At 41.7% G+C, this 12,808-nt stretch overlaps 1 protein-coding gene across 14 annotated transcripts in view; it reads right to left on the minus strand.

Annotated features, from left to right (window-relative positions):
• Positions 1 to 1,468: 1,468 nt before the first annotated feature.
• bru3 (CUGBP Elav-like family member bruno 3) overlaps positions 1,469 to 12,808 on the minus strand; it is a 660,667-nt gene continuing 649,327 nt past the window's right edge. For 10 of the 14 annotated variants that reach the window (XM_018519839.1, XM_018519831.1, XM_018519836.1 and 7 more), the window contains 4 exons: positions 9,462 to 9,539; positions 4,724 to 4,882; positions 2,867 to 3,051; positions 1,469 to 2,632 (listed from right to left, as the gene is read on the minus strand). In XM_018519839.1, coding sequence (XP_018375341.1) covers positions 2,924 to 3,051; positions 4,724 to 4,882; positions 9,462 to 9,539 — 365 coding nt within the window. In that variant the 3' untranslated portion in view covers positions 1,469 to 2,632; positions 2,867 to 2,923. The remainder of the gene's footprint in view (positions 2,633 to 2,866; positions 3,052 to 4,723; positions 4,883 to 9,461; positions 9,540 to 12,808) is intronic. The other 4 variants (XM_018519840.1, XM_018519833.1, XM_018519828.1 and 1 more) reach the window with 3 other exon arrangements.

The following is a 12,808-nucleotide window of genomic DNA, read 5'->3' on the forward strand; positions in this document are numbered from 1 at the left end:
ATAATATTTAATATTTATCATATATATATATGTATGTATATATATATATGTGTGTGTGTATATGTTGTTGGTACTTTGGATGATTATTTCCACTAGATCAGAGTTTTCCCTCTCCGCTTCATCGCTCGCCTACCCTATCACCTACCCTATGCGTATTTTATATATTCTGTATTTCTCCCCTATTCCTCCCATCTTCCCCTCCCTCGCTCCTCCTTTCTTCTGTTCTTTGGCTTTCTTTCGCGAACTCGCTCGAGACTCTCTGCATATCCGACCGGGCATCGCACGCGAAATGTTCAATGTTTTGTCTATTTCAGTCACAGGAATTCCGCATGAACACACATGATTGATCGATTGGGCATACCGAACTTGCATCCGGCAGCACGCGGTCCTCTTCTCTCGAAAAGATACATACGTTCAAATCTATCATTTTTAGAGTCCCGGCCAACGTCGAATAAAGCATACAGACCGATATTCATAGTCGATTCTCATGTTTAAGATTGTCTTAAATATAGTTTTAAAATGTCATAAATCAATCATTAGAGAGCCGCATTATATAGCTCTTCAGACATTACTCAAGACGATCTTAAAATAAGAACTAACCGGCCATAGTCAATGAAACCATTGCACGATAATCAGACCCCATAATACATCCTAAACTCAATTTCTTTTTATACTTAAGAAATAATCGAACGTAAAAAATATTATTCCCTAACACTGTTTGTTTCTGTATCGTCAGTCTAAAGAAAGACGAGCGAAAGATAAGCGATTCTAAGATAAATATTGCATTTTACATAACGTTACCATCCTTAGATCATTTTCTTTGGTTTTCCTTTGGTTTCTCCGTACTTTGTTCTACTTCAACAACAACAGAAGGTATAGCGTCGTCACTAATAAAAACTTAAAGAGGACTATCATTGGCGACATCGTCATCATCTGGACAATCACAGCCTGGCTGACATTTCTCGGGCGATGCTTAACCGATCAGGCAAAGTCGATCGTCGATCCATAAATCGGACCGAGCCGCGGGATCGATGGCGAGACGGGCGGGGCAATCGCGCGCCCTCACACGCGATTCCTCTCTCGATGTTCACGCAGGAACCACAACGGAGTAGATTATACTTTCGGCCGGAAACTCGCGCGTTACTTACTTAGCGATAATTACAATGATAATCACCATAACCATAGTAGTAATAAGAGCTATTAATCGCGGAGGATGAGCACCGTGCGAACGCGCGCGAGTAGGACAGGATTTTCTCGCTTCCTCCTCGACGCGCAGCACGACGCGCGCAAACTCCTCTTCACGCACACTCTCTCTTTCTCTCTCTCTCTTTCACTCTCTCACTCCTCTATCTGCAGTATATAAAATCTACAGCGCGTCGTACGTGTTTAAACCTTAAACGTTAAGGAGAACCCGATATCCGGCTGGGATGTCGGACCGGCGCTGAGCCCATGTTCGCTGCTATATTTCTTTTTTTTTTGTATTTTTTTCTTTTTCTTTTTTTCAAAGTTTTCAGACGCGTTTCGTCAGACGAGCACCCTGTATAGCGTATGATTGACATTTGTCTTTTTGGGAGAGAGATATCGGACCTCGTCCGCGTCTTCGGGACGAGCCTGCATTTTATCCTACTTTCATCAGTCGCGCGGGGATTATTTATCCGTCCCGTCGTCGTCGTCGTCGTCGCGCGGGATCTTCATCGCGACGACAAAATCGTTCGCTGCGTACGAGTACAGAAGATTCGCCAGCCTCTCGTACTACGACGATCGTCGGAGCTGTTCTGTCCGGCCAACGGATACGACGATCCGGCCTCGTCGAGGGTCCTCGTCGAGGATCAATCTGTCCGGATGTACGAGTTGGGCAAATTTTCCTCTGTCATGGCATCTTTTCCGCGCTTTGCATCGCGCATAGGCGGACTGGCAACGAACAGGACGAGACTCCTAGGGGCGTTTTATCGACGGGATATTTCGTGATTTAGCTATTGTCGGTTTGATGTCGGCTGGACGATCGTCGCGGCGCGATGTCGTGACTCGCGCGTGTAACTATAACGGTGTCGCCATGTATCCGGACGACATGATCGGTTTTAATACTTCCAGTGCTTCTGGTAGATCTCTCCGGATCCTCGAAATGTTCGCGACAGGTTTCGCTGCACGCTCATGTCCATTCGCGCCCTCGTCCTCGAGTTCAAACGTAATCTCTCACCTGGCAGTAGGGACCAGAGGCTAGACTCGCGGAGGACAGAAAGAAACATGCAGATTTGTAGTAGTGTGGGATTGGACGAAAAGGAGACAGGGGAAAGCCGATGTTGTATATCGATGTTGGATTCCGATTATCTGAACATCTGGGAAACGTCGTCTCAGCGTGTCTCGTTCTCTTCTCTCTTCGACTCTTCTTCTCGGACTGGGTTCAGCGCAGAACATCCTTCATCGCATTCGTTTCAGCCTCTTCGCCGCCGCCGCCGCACGAACTTCAACGACGTTGAAGCCGTTGCTGTCCTACTGACTTCTAAATTTTTACCCTCTAATGAATTAACTAGCTAGTATACTAAGTTGTTACGGCGGAGAGCGTTGTAACGGTGATTCAACTCGTCACTCCTGATCGTCGAGCGTCCATCGAGTTCACGTTCTCGGACGACATCTGCAATTCAAAGCGACGATATTGTGTGATATCTGAGATAGGAATGAATAATAAAATTATTTACCATGTTTACCCCAATTAATAATACTAATACTTAAAGAACTATATATAGACTTTTTTTTTACGTCGATATTGCTATTTTAAAATTAATAGTTTTATCGCAACTAAGAGAAAAATGTCTAATACCTCGTACGAACGCAAAAAATGCCTTCTTTTTCGCAAGAAAAAACTTACTCTGTTAGTTACGACATAGGGCGCGACTCGTCCAGATTTTCTAGGCTAGGACGTGGGTTAGTATGGCCGGCTGGCGTCCTTGGGCCTCTTCAATTGGACTTTTAATCGTTTCATCCCTATTTGGAAGCCGTTCATCGCTTGGATCGCTGCATGCGCGCTCGCTGGATTATCGAACGACACGAAACCTGAAAATACCGAACGTTGAATCCTGCAGTGTATAACAGATTTTTCATCCCTCATGAAAATCTTCTTTCGATCATATGAAAATGTAATCTTCATTTATTGATGTATGTAATCGCCAGAAAAGATGCCAAATACAATTTGTATGACACGGGCATTAATTATTAATAAATGCAGTACAATACTAAATATAATACTAAACAAAATAATAATTCAGTTTTATCATAATGATATTCATAGTCAGAGAAATATATTTATATATGATAAGGAAAAGTATAGGTTTAGTATTACTAAATAGTTATTATATTTTGAGGAGTATTGATTATTTGGCAATTAAACAGCAATCTAGGCGAATCAAATCTTCCGTGAAGAATAAAAAGTTTTTGTTCATGAGCTGGATATTATCCTGGAAGGGTAGATTAACGATAACGAAGACCCTCAGAGGGACCGTTTTCCCAAAAGATCATCACGACTTTCTCGATTTAAGCCAATTTTGATCATTAAAGTTGATCCCATTTTAGTTTCGACATCATGGTGATCTAAACCGCGAGTCTCTTCATCTTCCACCCACCCACGGTTCTTTGCTTCACAAATTACTTTTATTTTAGGACCAAAGGGCACCTTGATTATTTCAACCACGATTAGTCTCCGGAAAGTTTGTTGTGAACCAGAGTCAAGTTATATCGAGTTTTCACTGCATAATACATAAAAAAAAAAAGATTCATATAGACATAAATTTTATCCCAATCGCAGTGATTATAATTATATAGCGAATTTTTGACTGAAACTGTTGCGTCAATAAAGAGTTTTTTCGTTAAATTGATCGCGACGAGGAACATGCCTTTAAAGGGATACAAACGTCCACATATTTTTTTTCCCACTGCGGGCATAATTATGACGTGTCGTTGAGAGCCTTATACCTTTTTTTGGGAGGGAATGCGAGTGTCTGAAACAAGAGACAAAATACACGGACGCAAACGTATGAATCGCACGTGGACGAATGTGAAGACCAAGGACCGAACGGACGCGAATGGAATCGTCCAATTATCTGTATCCTCATACTCTCGGATACGATTAATCAAAGGAACGCCAGCGGCTTTTATCCGCATTCTCTGTTTCGGTCTTCTCTGCATAGTCTCTAAAAAAGAATTGCGCAGTTTGATTTTGGCTCCATTGAAACGGCATTCATATTCAGTTCATCCGCTAATACGGACGAGACGAATTAAATTTCCATGATTAAACCACCACTCTCTGATTGGAAACGTGTAAAGTCATTTAGAGTACTGTAGTATGTGACTGATCGAAAGTCATAATAATAATCACAGACATATCCATGTATGTCATGATTATATTTTTACGTTCGATAAATTATACGATTTAAAATAAAAATATATTGAAAAATTTTTGTGAGAATGATATTGCATTGTTTTTAATATTTTTTCCGATAGCTTTCATTAAAGAGAAAAAAATGTTTTAAATCGTATAATTGTACAATATAAAAAAGGAGTGATATTAAAAATTTAGATATGATTTCATATTCACTTCCGTTGTTTGGCGATATGCGTTGACGTTCTTCGTCCTACCTTGTATAATAGTTGTAAGGATTGAGTCAGATAGACGCATCCTTCGTTGTTGCTAGTCGTTCTGAAATTTGTCCGCAGTTACCGTCGCACTTACCAAAGCATTTACTCTGGTTGGTCGCCCGGTCGATGAAAACTTTGGATGAGATGACGTTGCCAAACGGGAGGAACATCTGCATGAGCTCGCCGTCACCAAACTCCTGGGGCAGGTGGTAGATGAACAGGTTGCAGCCCTCGGGTCCTGAGATAGAGCATCCTACCATATAAATCAGAGCACATCTAAACATCTAAACTTGAAGTATAATACTCAAGTTAGAATGTTAGTTCTGGATGAGTTTTGTTCTTCGCAAATATAAATGATTCCACGCGAGAGCTTCAACCCGTTAGCGAGGTCGCCAGCGGGTACTGCTTTTCTTTCTGATTACTTTTTTCTTGTCGGTGTCGTCTTTCTTTTTCTTTGATGAATGAAGATGAATCTGCGGCAGACTCTTGACGACAATACCGATTTCTCTCGTCCGTCCGAGTGCGAAATGATGATGACGTACAACATGATTTTGTCACCCACGAATGATGCGAAATGACGTGAGCATGAATCAAGCGAGAAGTTAAATTAGACTGCGAGCAAATGACAGAAAATGGTATGAAAATGACCGAATGTTAAAACGATTAGAAAGTCATGAGCATTGTTTCACTCATGATTATTAATAGAAATCTCCCGGTTCAAATAACGTTGAGTATTTATACTTTCAAATATACACACACAACACTGGGATTTACAACACAATGACAGATGAGGTGATGGATGCTGAAATGAGTGAATGGGTATGGATGGTGACGATGATAGTGACGACACACTGATTACGATGGTGCGATACTCCCGTATTTTTGCCAGACACGATAATCCGTCGTCCTAGATTTTTTTTCTATATGATTACTCTAAATGATATAAATTTGCCGTCATCCTGCGCAAAAACTCTCTTACGCACGCATCTCGTTCTATTCATATTATATGACAAATTAATTATTATAAATAAAATTAATGCAAATGTTAATGATATATGAATGTAATGTAATTATTGTGAAAGATCATGAGTTACGACCTAGATTTTAAAATTACATTTATAATTTTACATTCGTACTTTCCGTACTTTCATATTCCGTTCATAATTTTATGCATTTTTGCACAATTGATTATCCTACCCTTTCTTCTCTGATCACTTAAGTGGGTCTCTTTTTCGACTTCCGGTGTTAAAATGTCAAAGACATCAAGATTTAATTTAGGCCGGTGAAGAAGAGGCCAAGAGGGAGGGAAGACTATACCCGAACACAACGGCAGTCCAAATAAGGATTTAGCTAATTTCACTGAACTTTATAACTCCGACGTCAATTAGCGGCGATTATGACCGTGGAAACTTCTGCTCTCTTGGCCAGAGCTTCTCCCGACTAACGGACGCATTTAAGTAATGAGATGGCTGCTACTCAACTTTTAGGATGCTACTCATCGCGACCTGTTCGCCTCTACCCCGAAAGATCTTTTGCGGAAAGATTCCTCCGGGAATCCGTTGGAATATGCTAGTCGAATCATCGCAGAGCATAATTGTCTATTTTCAACCCAATTACGACTTCCGGTATGTCGTTGTTCAACGATAATATCGCATGACTCGTTGAACATATTTGCTGGTCGATAAGATTATCATCGCAAATTCCGGCAAAGTTTAAGAATTAATGCGACACAGACAAAATTTTACGACGGTTTTACGAGGATATTTTCATCTGATTCGGAAGTGATTTTCATCGATTGTCCGAGAGTAAAACTTTAATTGCAGTTGTCGCAAATAACGCATCGCGATCAACATTTGCAAAAGTTCGAATCACAAAACTTGATTCACAAAAGGATAAAACTTTCCTATCCTCGGGCATTATTCTATATGCATTTCTGATAGATGTGTAATCCATACTATCGAAATTTGTAAAGTAATTCGTTCGCGGATTGGGAAGTTGTTCGCGCAACGATCTGCAATTTAAAATAAAAAGAACGATTCCGAAACAAATCGTCGATTTAATACAAACTTTTCCGTCAATTATAAATTAATGTTGTTGGATACTTGGTGCCTCGAGAAATCACAAACCTGTTTTGCGGTTTACGCAAAGAGTGACAAACTCTCCCTCTCTTACGCGAAACGACTTCGTCCTGGTAATAACTCGATCGTGGCTGTCACGCGAAACCCAAATTAGCACGAGTGTCGACGGGTTTCCGGTTCCGACTAGGGAGAGCACGGAGGGGAATTGCGGTGGACGACGAAATCACGAAGAACGAGCCATAAATTAAAGCCCGTCGTCGTGCCGCGCGCGCGCGCGCGCGCGATCGTTGATCCTGAAATTGGTTTTCGCCTCTCTAATTGGCACACACGCGGTACGTGCACGCGAATTTAATGAGAACGACTACCTTGTCTACTTCTATGTCTACTTCTGTTCGAAAAGTAATAGTGGAACACGCCGCGTAAAACATCAAGATATCTAAAATTCGCAAATCCATCTCTCCTCGTACAATCAAATATCTGTTAAATTTAACAGTGTATAATTTTAATATAACTAAAATATTATGTAACTTTGTACCTATTTTTTTAGAATATATACACAAAATTTATATGCAGAAGAATCATTTTTTTTAACAATCTAAATATTACTTTTATTTTTAAAATTACACGAATTTGAGTTTTTCTATGCAAAGTTGAATTATTTTGCTTACATGACTGAATTGTACAACGATATATTTATTTTCGCGAGTGACGGTGTTGCCGATCGCGAAACGGATTCGTGTCGATTTCTCCGTCGTACAGAGATCACAAAATCTCGCAATGCAAATATCACCGTCTCGTAGCGAAGCAACAACCAACATTGGTCGACAGCGCAACACCGAGAACAGCCACTGACATCGAGTGCAACGGCGAAACACCGAATTAACGACGAACATCCGAGATACGTTGATGTAAAGAAAAAAAAAAAGATGAAAGAAGGAAGAGGAGAGCTATCCGCATAATGTTAAAAATATTATGACACAGTTATGGTCAGAGAGAAGAAATGTATACGAACACCGAAAAACATCGTGTAAGACGTAGAACACCCAGAACAACGATCAAAGAGCTTAAAGTAACACGGAGCAAGGGTAAACTCGCGAAGCGACAGTCAATAATAGATCGATACCACTGTCATGCAATGATGACAATAACGTCGATTCCCCTTCAGCTCCCTTGGGTTCCGTCCGATATTGCGGCACGCCTAACGACTTTGACATCTAACATAAGTTTCTCCAAAAGATAAAGTGTCAGCACACATACGTTTTCTTTATTTTTACAAAACTTGTATCTAACACAAAAGTTTCCAAGAAGTCAGCAATATGATAAACGTTGCTCTCTTTTGGGGGGGGGGGGAAACTCTTTGGGAACTATTTGTGTTCTTGACAGTGTATTTTACACTTACACACAGAGAAAAATGAAAACAGATATGGAATATATTTGTCATTTCAACTATGTAGATTGTTCAAATATATATAAGAAACAAACAAATGTGAGATATATACATCATACGATATGATACAATTCTTTAATAATAAACAATTCTAAAACAATTAATATTTTAGATTGTTTGACGAGAAACGAATAGAGTGTGATTTTATCTCGTAAAATTTATCCCGTCGGGAAATAAAGTTATTAATAATTTTTGATCAGGGGGAAGAAGTGAGAGAAATCGCGTTGATAAATACGCGAGATATTTGTCATCGCGTACGGGAAATAAATTCGATTAGAGATTTCTCTTACTCTCATCTCGTATACCGCTTACGATTTAATCGCGACGCATGGGAAAATGTCAGAGCGCATCGACGAGACGAAAAGATCAGGCGGAATGAAAATAGGAACGGGTAGAGACGAGCGAGAGGGGGCGGACGTAGCGGTCGGAGCAGAGGGTTGAGGCCGGATAAAACGGAGGCGGGGTAGCGCTGTCGCGGTAAACTTTCCATTATCCTGCGATGTAACAACGGATCGCCGGCGGGCGTAGCGGCAAAGTAATTAAAACTTTCGTTTTATTTGCATTATCTCATTGCGAGGCGTCGTATATTCTAATAATGGCGAGTTGTTAATTGCAATTAGGCGTTGGCTCGCTCAACCCTCTTCTAACCCCGGACTTGCCTGGTCGACTTTTTCCCTGCCGTCGGCTCTCCTACAGTATCTTTCCGCAAAAGATGGCATAGTAAACGACTAGTCCGCGCCGATATATTTCAGAGGCGAGACTTGACTGTCTCTTTGACCGATCGCGTACTTTTACTCCGACTGGTGGTTTTCTAAGTGATCGCATTTTCATACAATTTCGTGCGATGGAAATTAGTAATTAAATTATCGAATTGAAACATCCGTCTTTGAAGCAACCATCTACTTTTCGATGGAAAGAAAACTCGCCAAATACTTAGGATGTTCGAATTGATAAAACTATAGAATCGAGCATTGTTGTATTAAACTAAAAATGACAAACGCGAAAAAGTAAACGGAACACAAAAGATCTAGATCGATTTACTCAGGTATTTCTCACTCGTCATTTTTTTTTTTTTTTTTTTCCGTATAATCGAAGCGATATCGCTGTGCGAGACGTGCAATTACGCGGTACGGTCTGCTGCGGTGGCAGCGGCGTTAGAAGTCGAAACTCTTGCACCTCGTTGGGTGCCGACGATGGATAATTCGTGTCTGGACGTGTGTACGGGACGTGGAACTACAATCTCAGGTCTACAGACGTTCGTGTTTACAGTCAACAGTTAGACGTTGATGAGAGCGTGTTGTACTTACCTTCCCTCTGCGTGGGTGCCACCGCGGTCATCGGCTGAGGAATAGCCTGAGGAAACTGGCCGTAGACGGCGGGGTAAGCTGCGACAATAACAAATAACAAGTACATCATGAACTGTCCACATCTAGATCTGTGCGTGCCATTGCCTATCCGTTCCCCACATAAACCCTCTCTTTCGTCCTTTACCGTATTGCGATATCCGCTGTCGGCCGTCGACGGTAAGAGCCAGGGACAGCGCGAAACCGGCGGCAGCCGGCCGAACGAATATAGGCGTCGTAATTCAATGCAGCGATAGCGCATACATAATGGACGATGACAGTAATAAAAGCCGAACAGTCCAATAAACGTCAACAGATTCAACAGAAATTGCGCTGCCATCGCTAGACAGATTACAATGGTGTAATTTATGACCGTGCGTTTCAGAAGCGTCGGGGACACGTTAATCGGACGCGACCATTTATTCTTGCGATTTGCCGAAGATTCGTCGCGAGGGAGGAAAGGTTAAAGCGTCAACATTAAGAGGATATTAAACGTAAAGAACGCGAGGACACATTTCTGCGTCATTCTGGGGGAGCATGAGAATGCAATTCGAATTATGCGAGTTATTCCGGTGCTCGATATTAATGACAGATTCTGCGATCGCATCGGAATGGCAAGTCTCTCGAGAATTAAGCTTTTTGAACTTTAATTTAGATAACATCTATCCAATTCGAGTCAATTTTATTATTTGTTCAAAAAAAGTTACCTCTACCTCTAGACGTGATTATCAAGTGTACGCTCGAGGTACGAGAAATGCTGATGAATATAACAAATGCTGATCTCTCCAGTAAAATTTTCTCTGCAAAACTGTTATTTCTGGAAGATCCCGCATAATCTTATCGTTAATGCGAAATATGGAAATCGCGCTTCTAGCCGAGTGGCCTGTTTGCTGCCCTGTAAAAGCGAGCGGTGTAGAAGCGAGACTCACTGATACGAAAGCTCGTCTCGTACAGGCGATTCCAGCCGGCATTCATCACGGCGTTTCTGCCGACAAGGGTATTCGTCTCTCAACGTTCTCACCATACCGCGCGACTTTCAACACGATACTTTTGTACGCGAAACCGTCGCAGCCTGCGAAAATGCAACGTTGTATCCGTAGTGCGTCATTAGCCGACACCAGATATTTCTTCAAAGCCGATTCTTGAAACGACGTGCCTCATTAAAATGGGATACGAGAGACCTTCTTAGCGCAATGATGTAGCAAAAGTCGTCTAGGCACAACTGTACGGAATATCCCGTTGCAATTTGCGAAATTAAATATTTAAGCAATCGAGAAAGGAACGTCCCGAGACAAACAACGGTTAAAACGGAAGATTTCGCAGAGAGAGGACATACGATTCGTACGGAATAAGGTTCTGAAATTGGAGAGACATTATCGTAAAAGCGTTTGCTTAATATCATATTACAACGAATCGCCGGGAGATCTCATTATAACAAGCTTTTTGTTACTATGAGATTTTATAACGTCTCGTATTAATGTTGACACCGTCAATACATTAACGATTATTCGATGTAATGAAATTCTAAGATAACAAAATTTTATTTAAAAGCGTTTAATAAAACTTGCCGTAATACAATATTTAACGAAATTGGAGGGGAAAAAAAAAACGACCGTAGAATCAATAGGTATCGATATCACTTCTGATCGACGAGAATCGAAATACGAAATATTTCACATTAAACAGAAGTGCCAGTTATATTTTAATTCGCAATGCGATCTCTGTACGTTTGATGACAATTGGTTAGTCTGTAAATTTGGACCTCGGTATAAACGCTCGCGAGCCCAGCATTATACCGTTCGCTACGCGCGACGTGGCAGAAAGCAAGTACGTCGTTATTAATTATAGCTTGATAAATATTTAAAATGCTCGTGATTGATACCTGTTTGTGACGGATAGGCGAAGCGTGCGCGCGGGTTACGCTCTCAGATCGGCAGAGGCGAATTTTCGCCCCGGAATTAATTATTTCCGTGCAAACATCGCTTTAATATATTCCGATTGACGTTACCCGAGGCCCCCCTCCCCTCCCCCCGGTGCGCGATGGATCAACGTTTGGCGTATGAAATAAATACGCCATCATACGTCGGGGCCGCGTCACGCTCAGATAGAGGTACGCCGTTATTCCGGGATTGCTTTTTTTCCACTCGCTGATCTCGATGGCGTATGTGTACTCTGGCCGAAAATACATAGAAAAAAATATATCGCTTTTGAGTCCTCGGTAAATACGAACCGACGGTGCTCTCGCGCGCGCTCCCGTACGCGCGATCTATACGTTTGTTATGACTCGAATTTGTTGAATTTCCGCCGATACGCTGGAGGTACATTGAGAGAGAGACACGAAGGCGGATTGATCGCTGACACGGATGAGAATAAATGATATCCCCTTTCTTCCTATTATTCGCGATTGTACTTTCGATAAGCGGACAACGGTATCCGATCGAATGGCGTAAACGTGGAATTTGTTAAACGCCCACCCTTCTCTTTCTCCCTTCCGTTACCGAGAGTGATTGGAATGTAATAGAAGTATAGGTCCATCGAGACGCTGATTATCCGTGAAACGAGATCATCCACTTTGTGCCGGGCTTTATCGGATCATAATTTGCACCAATGCGCTGCACTTTGACGCTGCAAACGTCGACGGTCGACGGCGAATAATTCGCCATTGGCGTTGGTGAGGGAGCATGCACGAGAGGAGACGTGTAAACGTTTAAAAACTACAATATAATATGTACACGAAGTACATTTAGAAGGACATCGAAGTACATCGTAGCACCACAGCAGAAGCAGTATAGAACGAAACGTTGACGCGCACACGATCATGTATGACGTGTACGGTGTGTGTATATACGCATGCGACCATAGTTGCATGCAAACAACCAGCAACGCGATCAGCGAAATCGAATTTTTTCGTAGGTAAGTGCTCCGACGGCGCCCGGATAAAAGCACGTAAACGTTGGACGTTCTCTCTGATGCATTTTTTCCCTTTACATACAGACAATCTCCGACCCATCTCACGGCCACACGCACGTTTTTCGACCCGCTCAAGATCGCGATAGGCAACATCCGGGCGAGATGAGTGTTCAAAGTGTTGTCTAGCGCGTGCTAAAACTGATGCCGCGAACGTCGCGATAATGCAAAACGTTACGACGCTAAAATACACACATTCGTGGATTAATTTCAAGTTTACGGAGAAAGAACTTGCGATCTGTCGTTATATAATTCCGTTCGTAAACACATACGACAAAATCTAATTTATATTTATAATAATTTATCTGATGAATAACGATATAAACAAAGTTGAATATATAATT

This window comes from Trachymyrmex cornetzi, unplaced genomic scaffold, assembly GCF_001594075.2.
Source record: "Trachymyrmex cornetzi isolate Tcor2-1 unplaced genomic scaffold, Tcor1.1 scaffold85, whole genome shotgun sequence".
Lineage (NCBI taxonomy): Eukaryota > Metazoa > Arthropoda > Insecta > Hymenoptera > Formicidae > Trachymyrmex > Trachymyrmex cornetzi.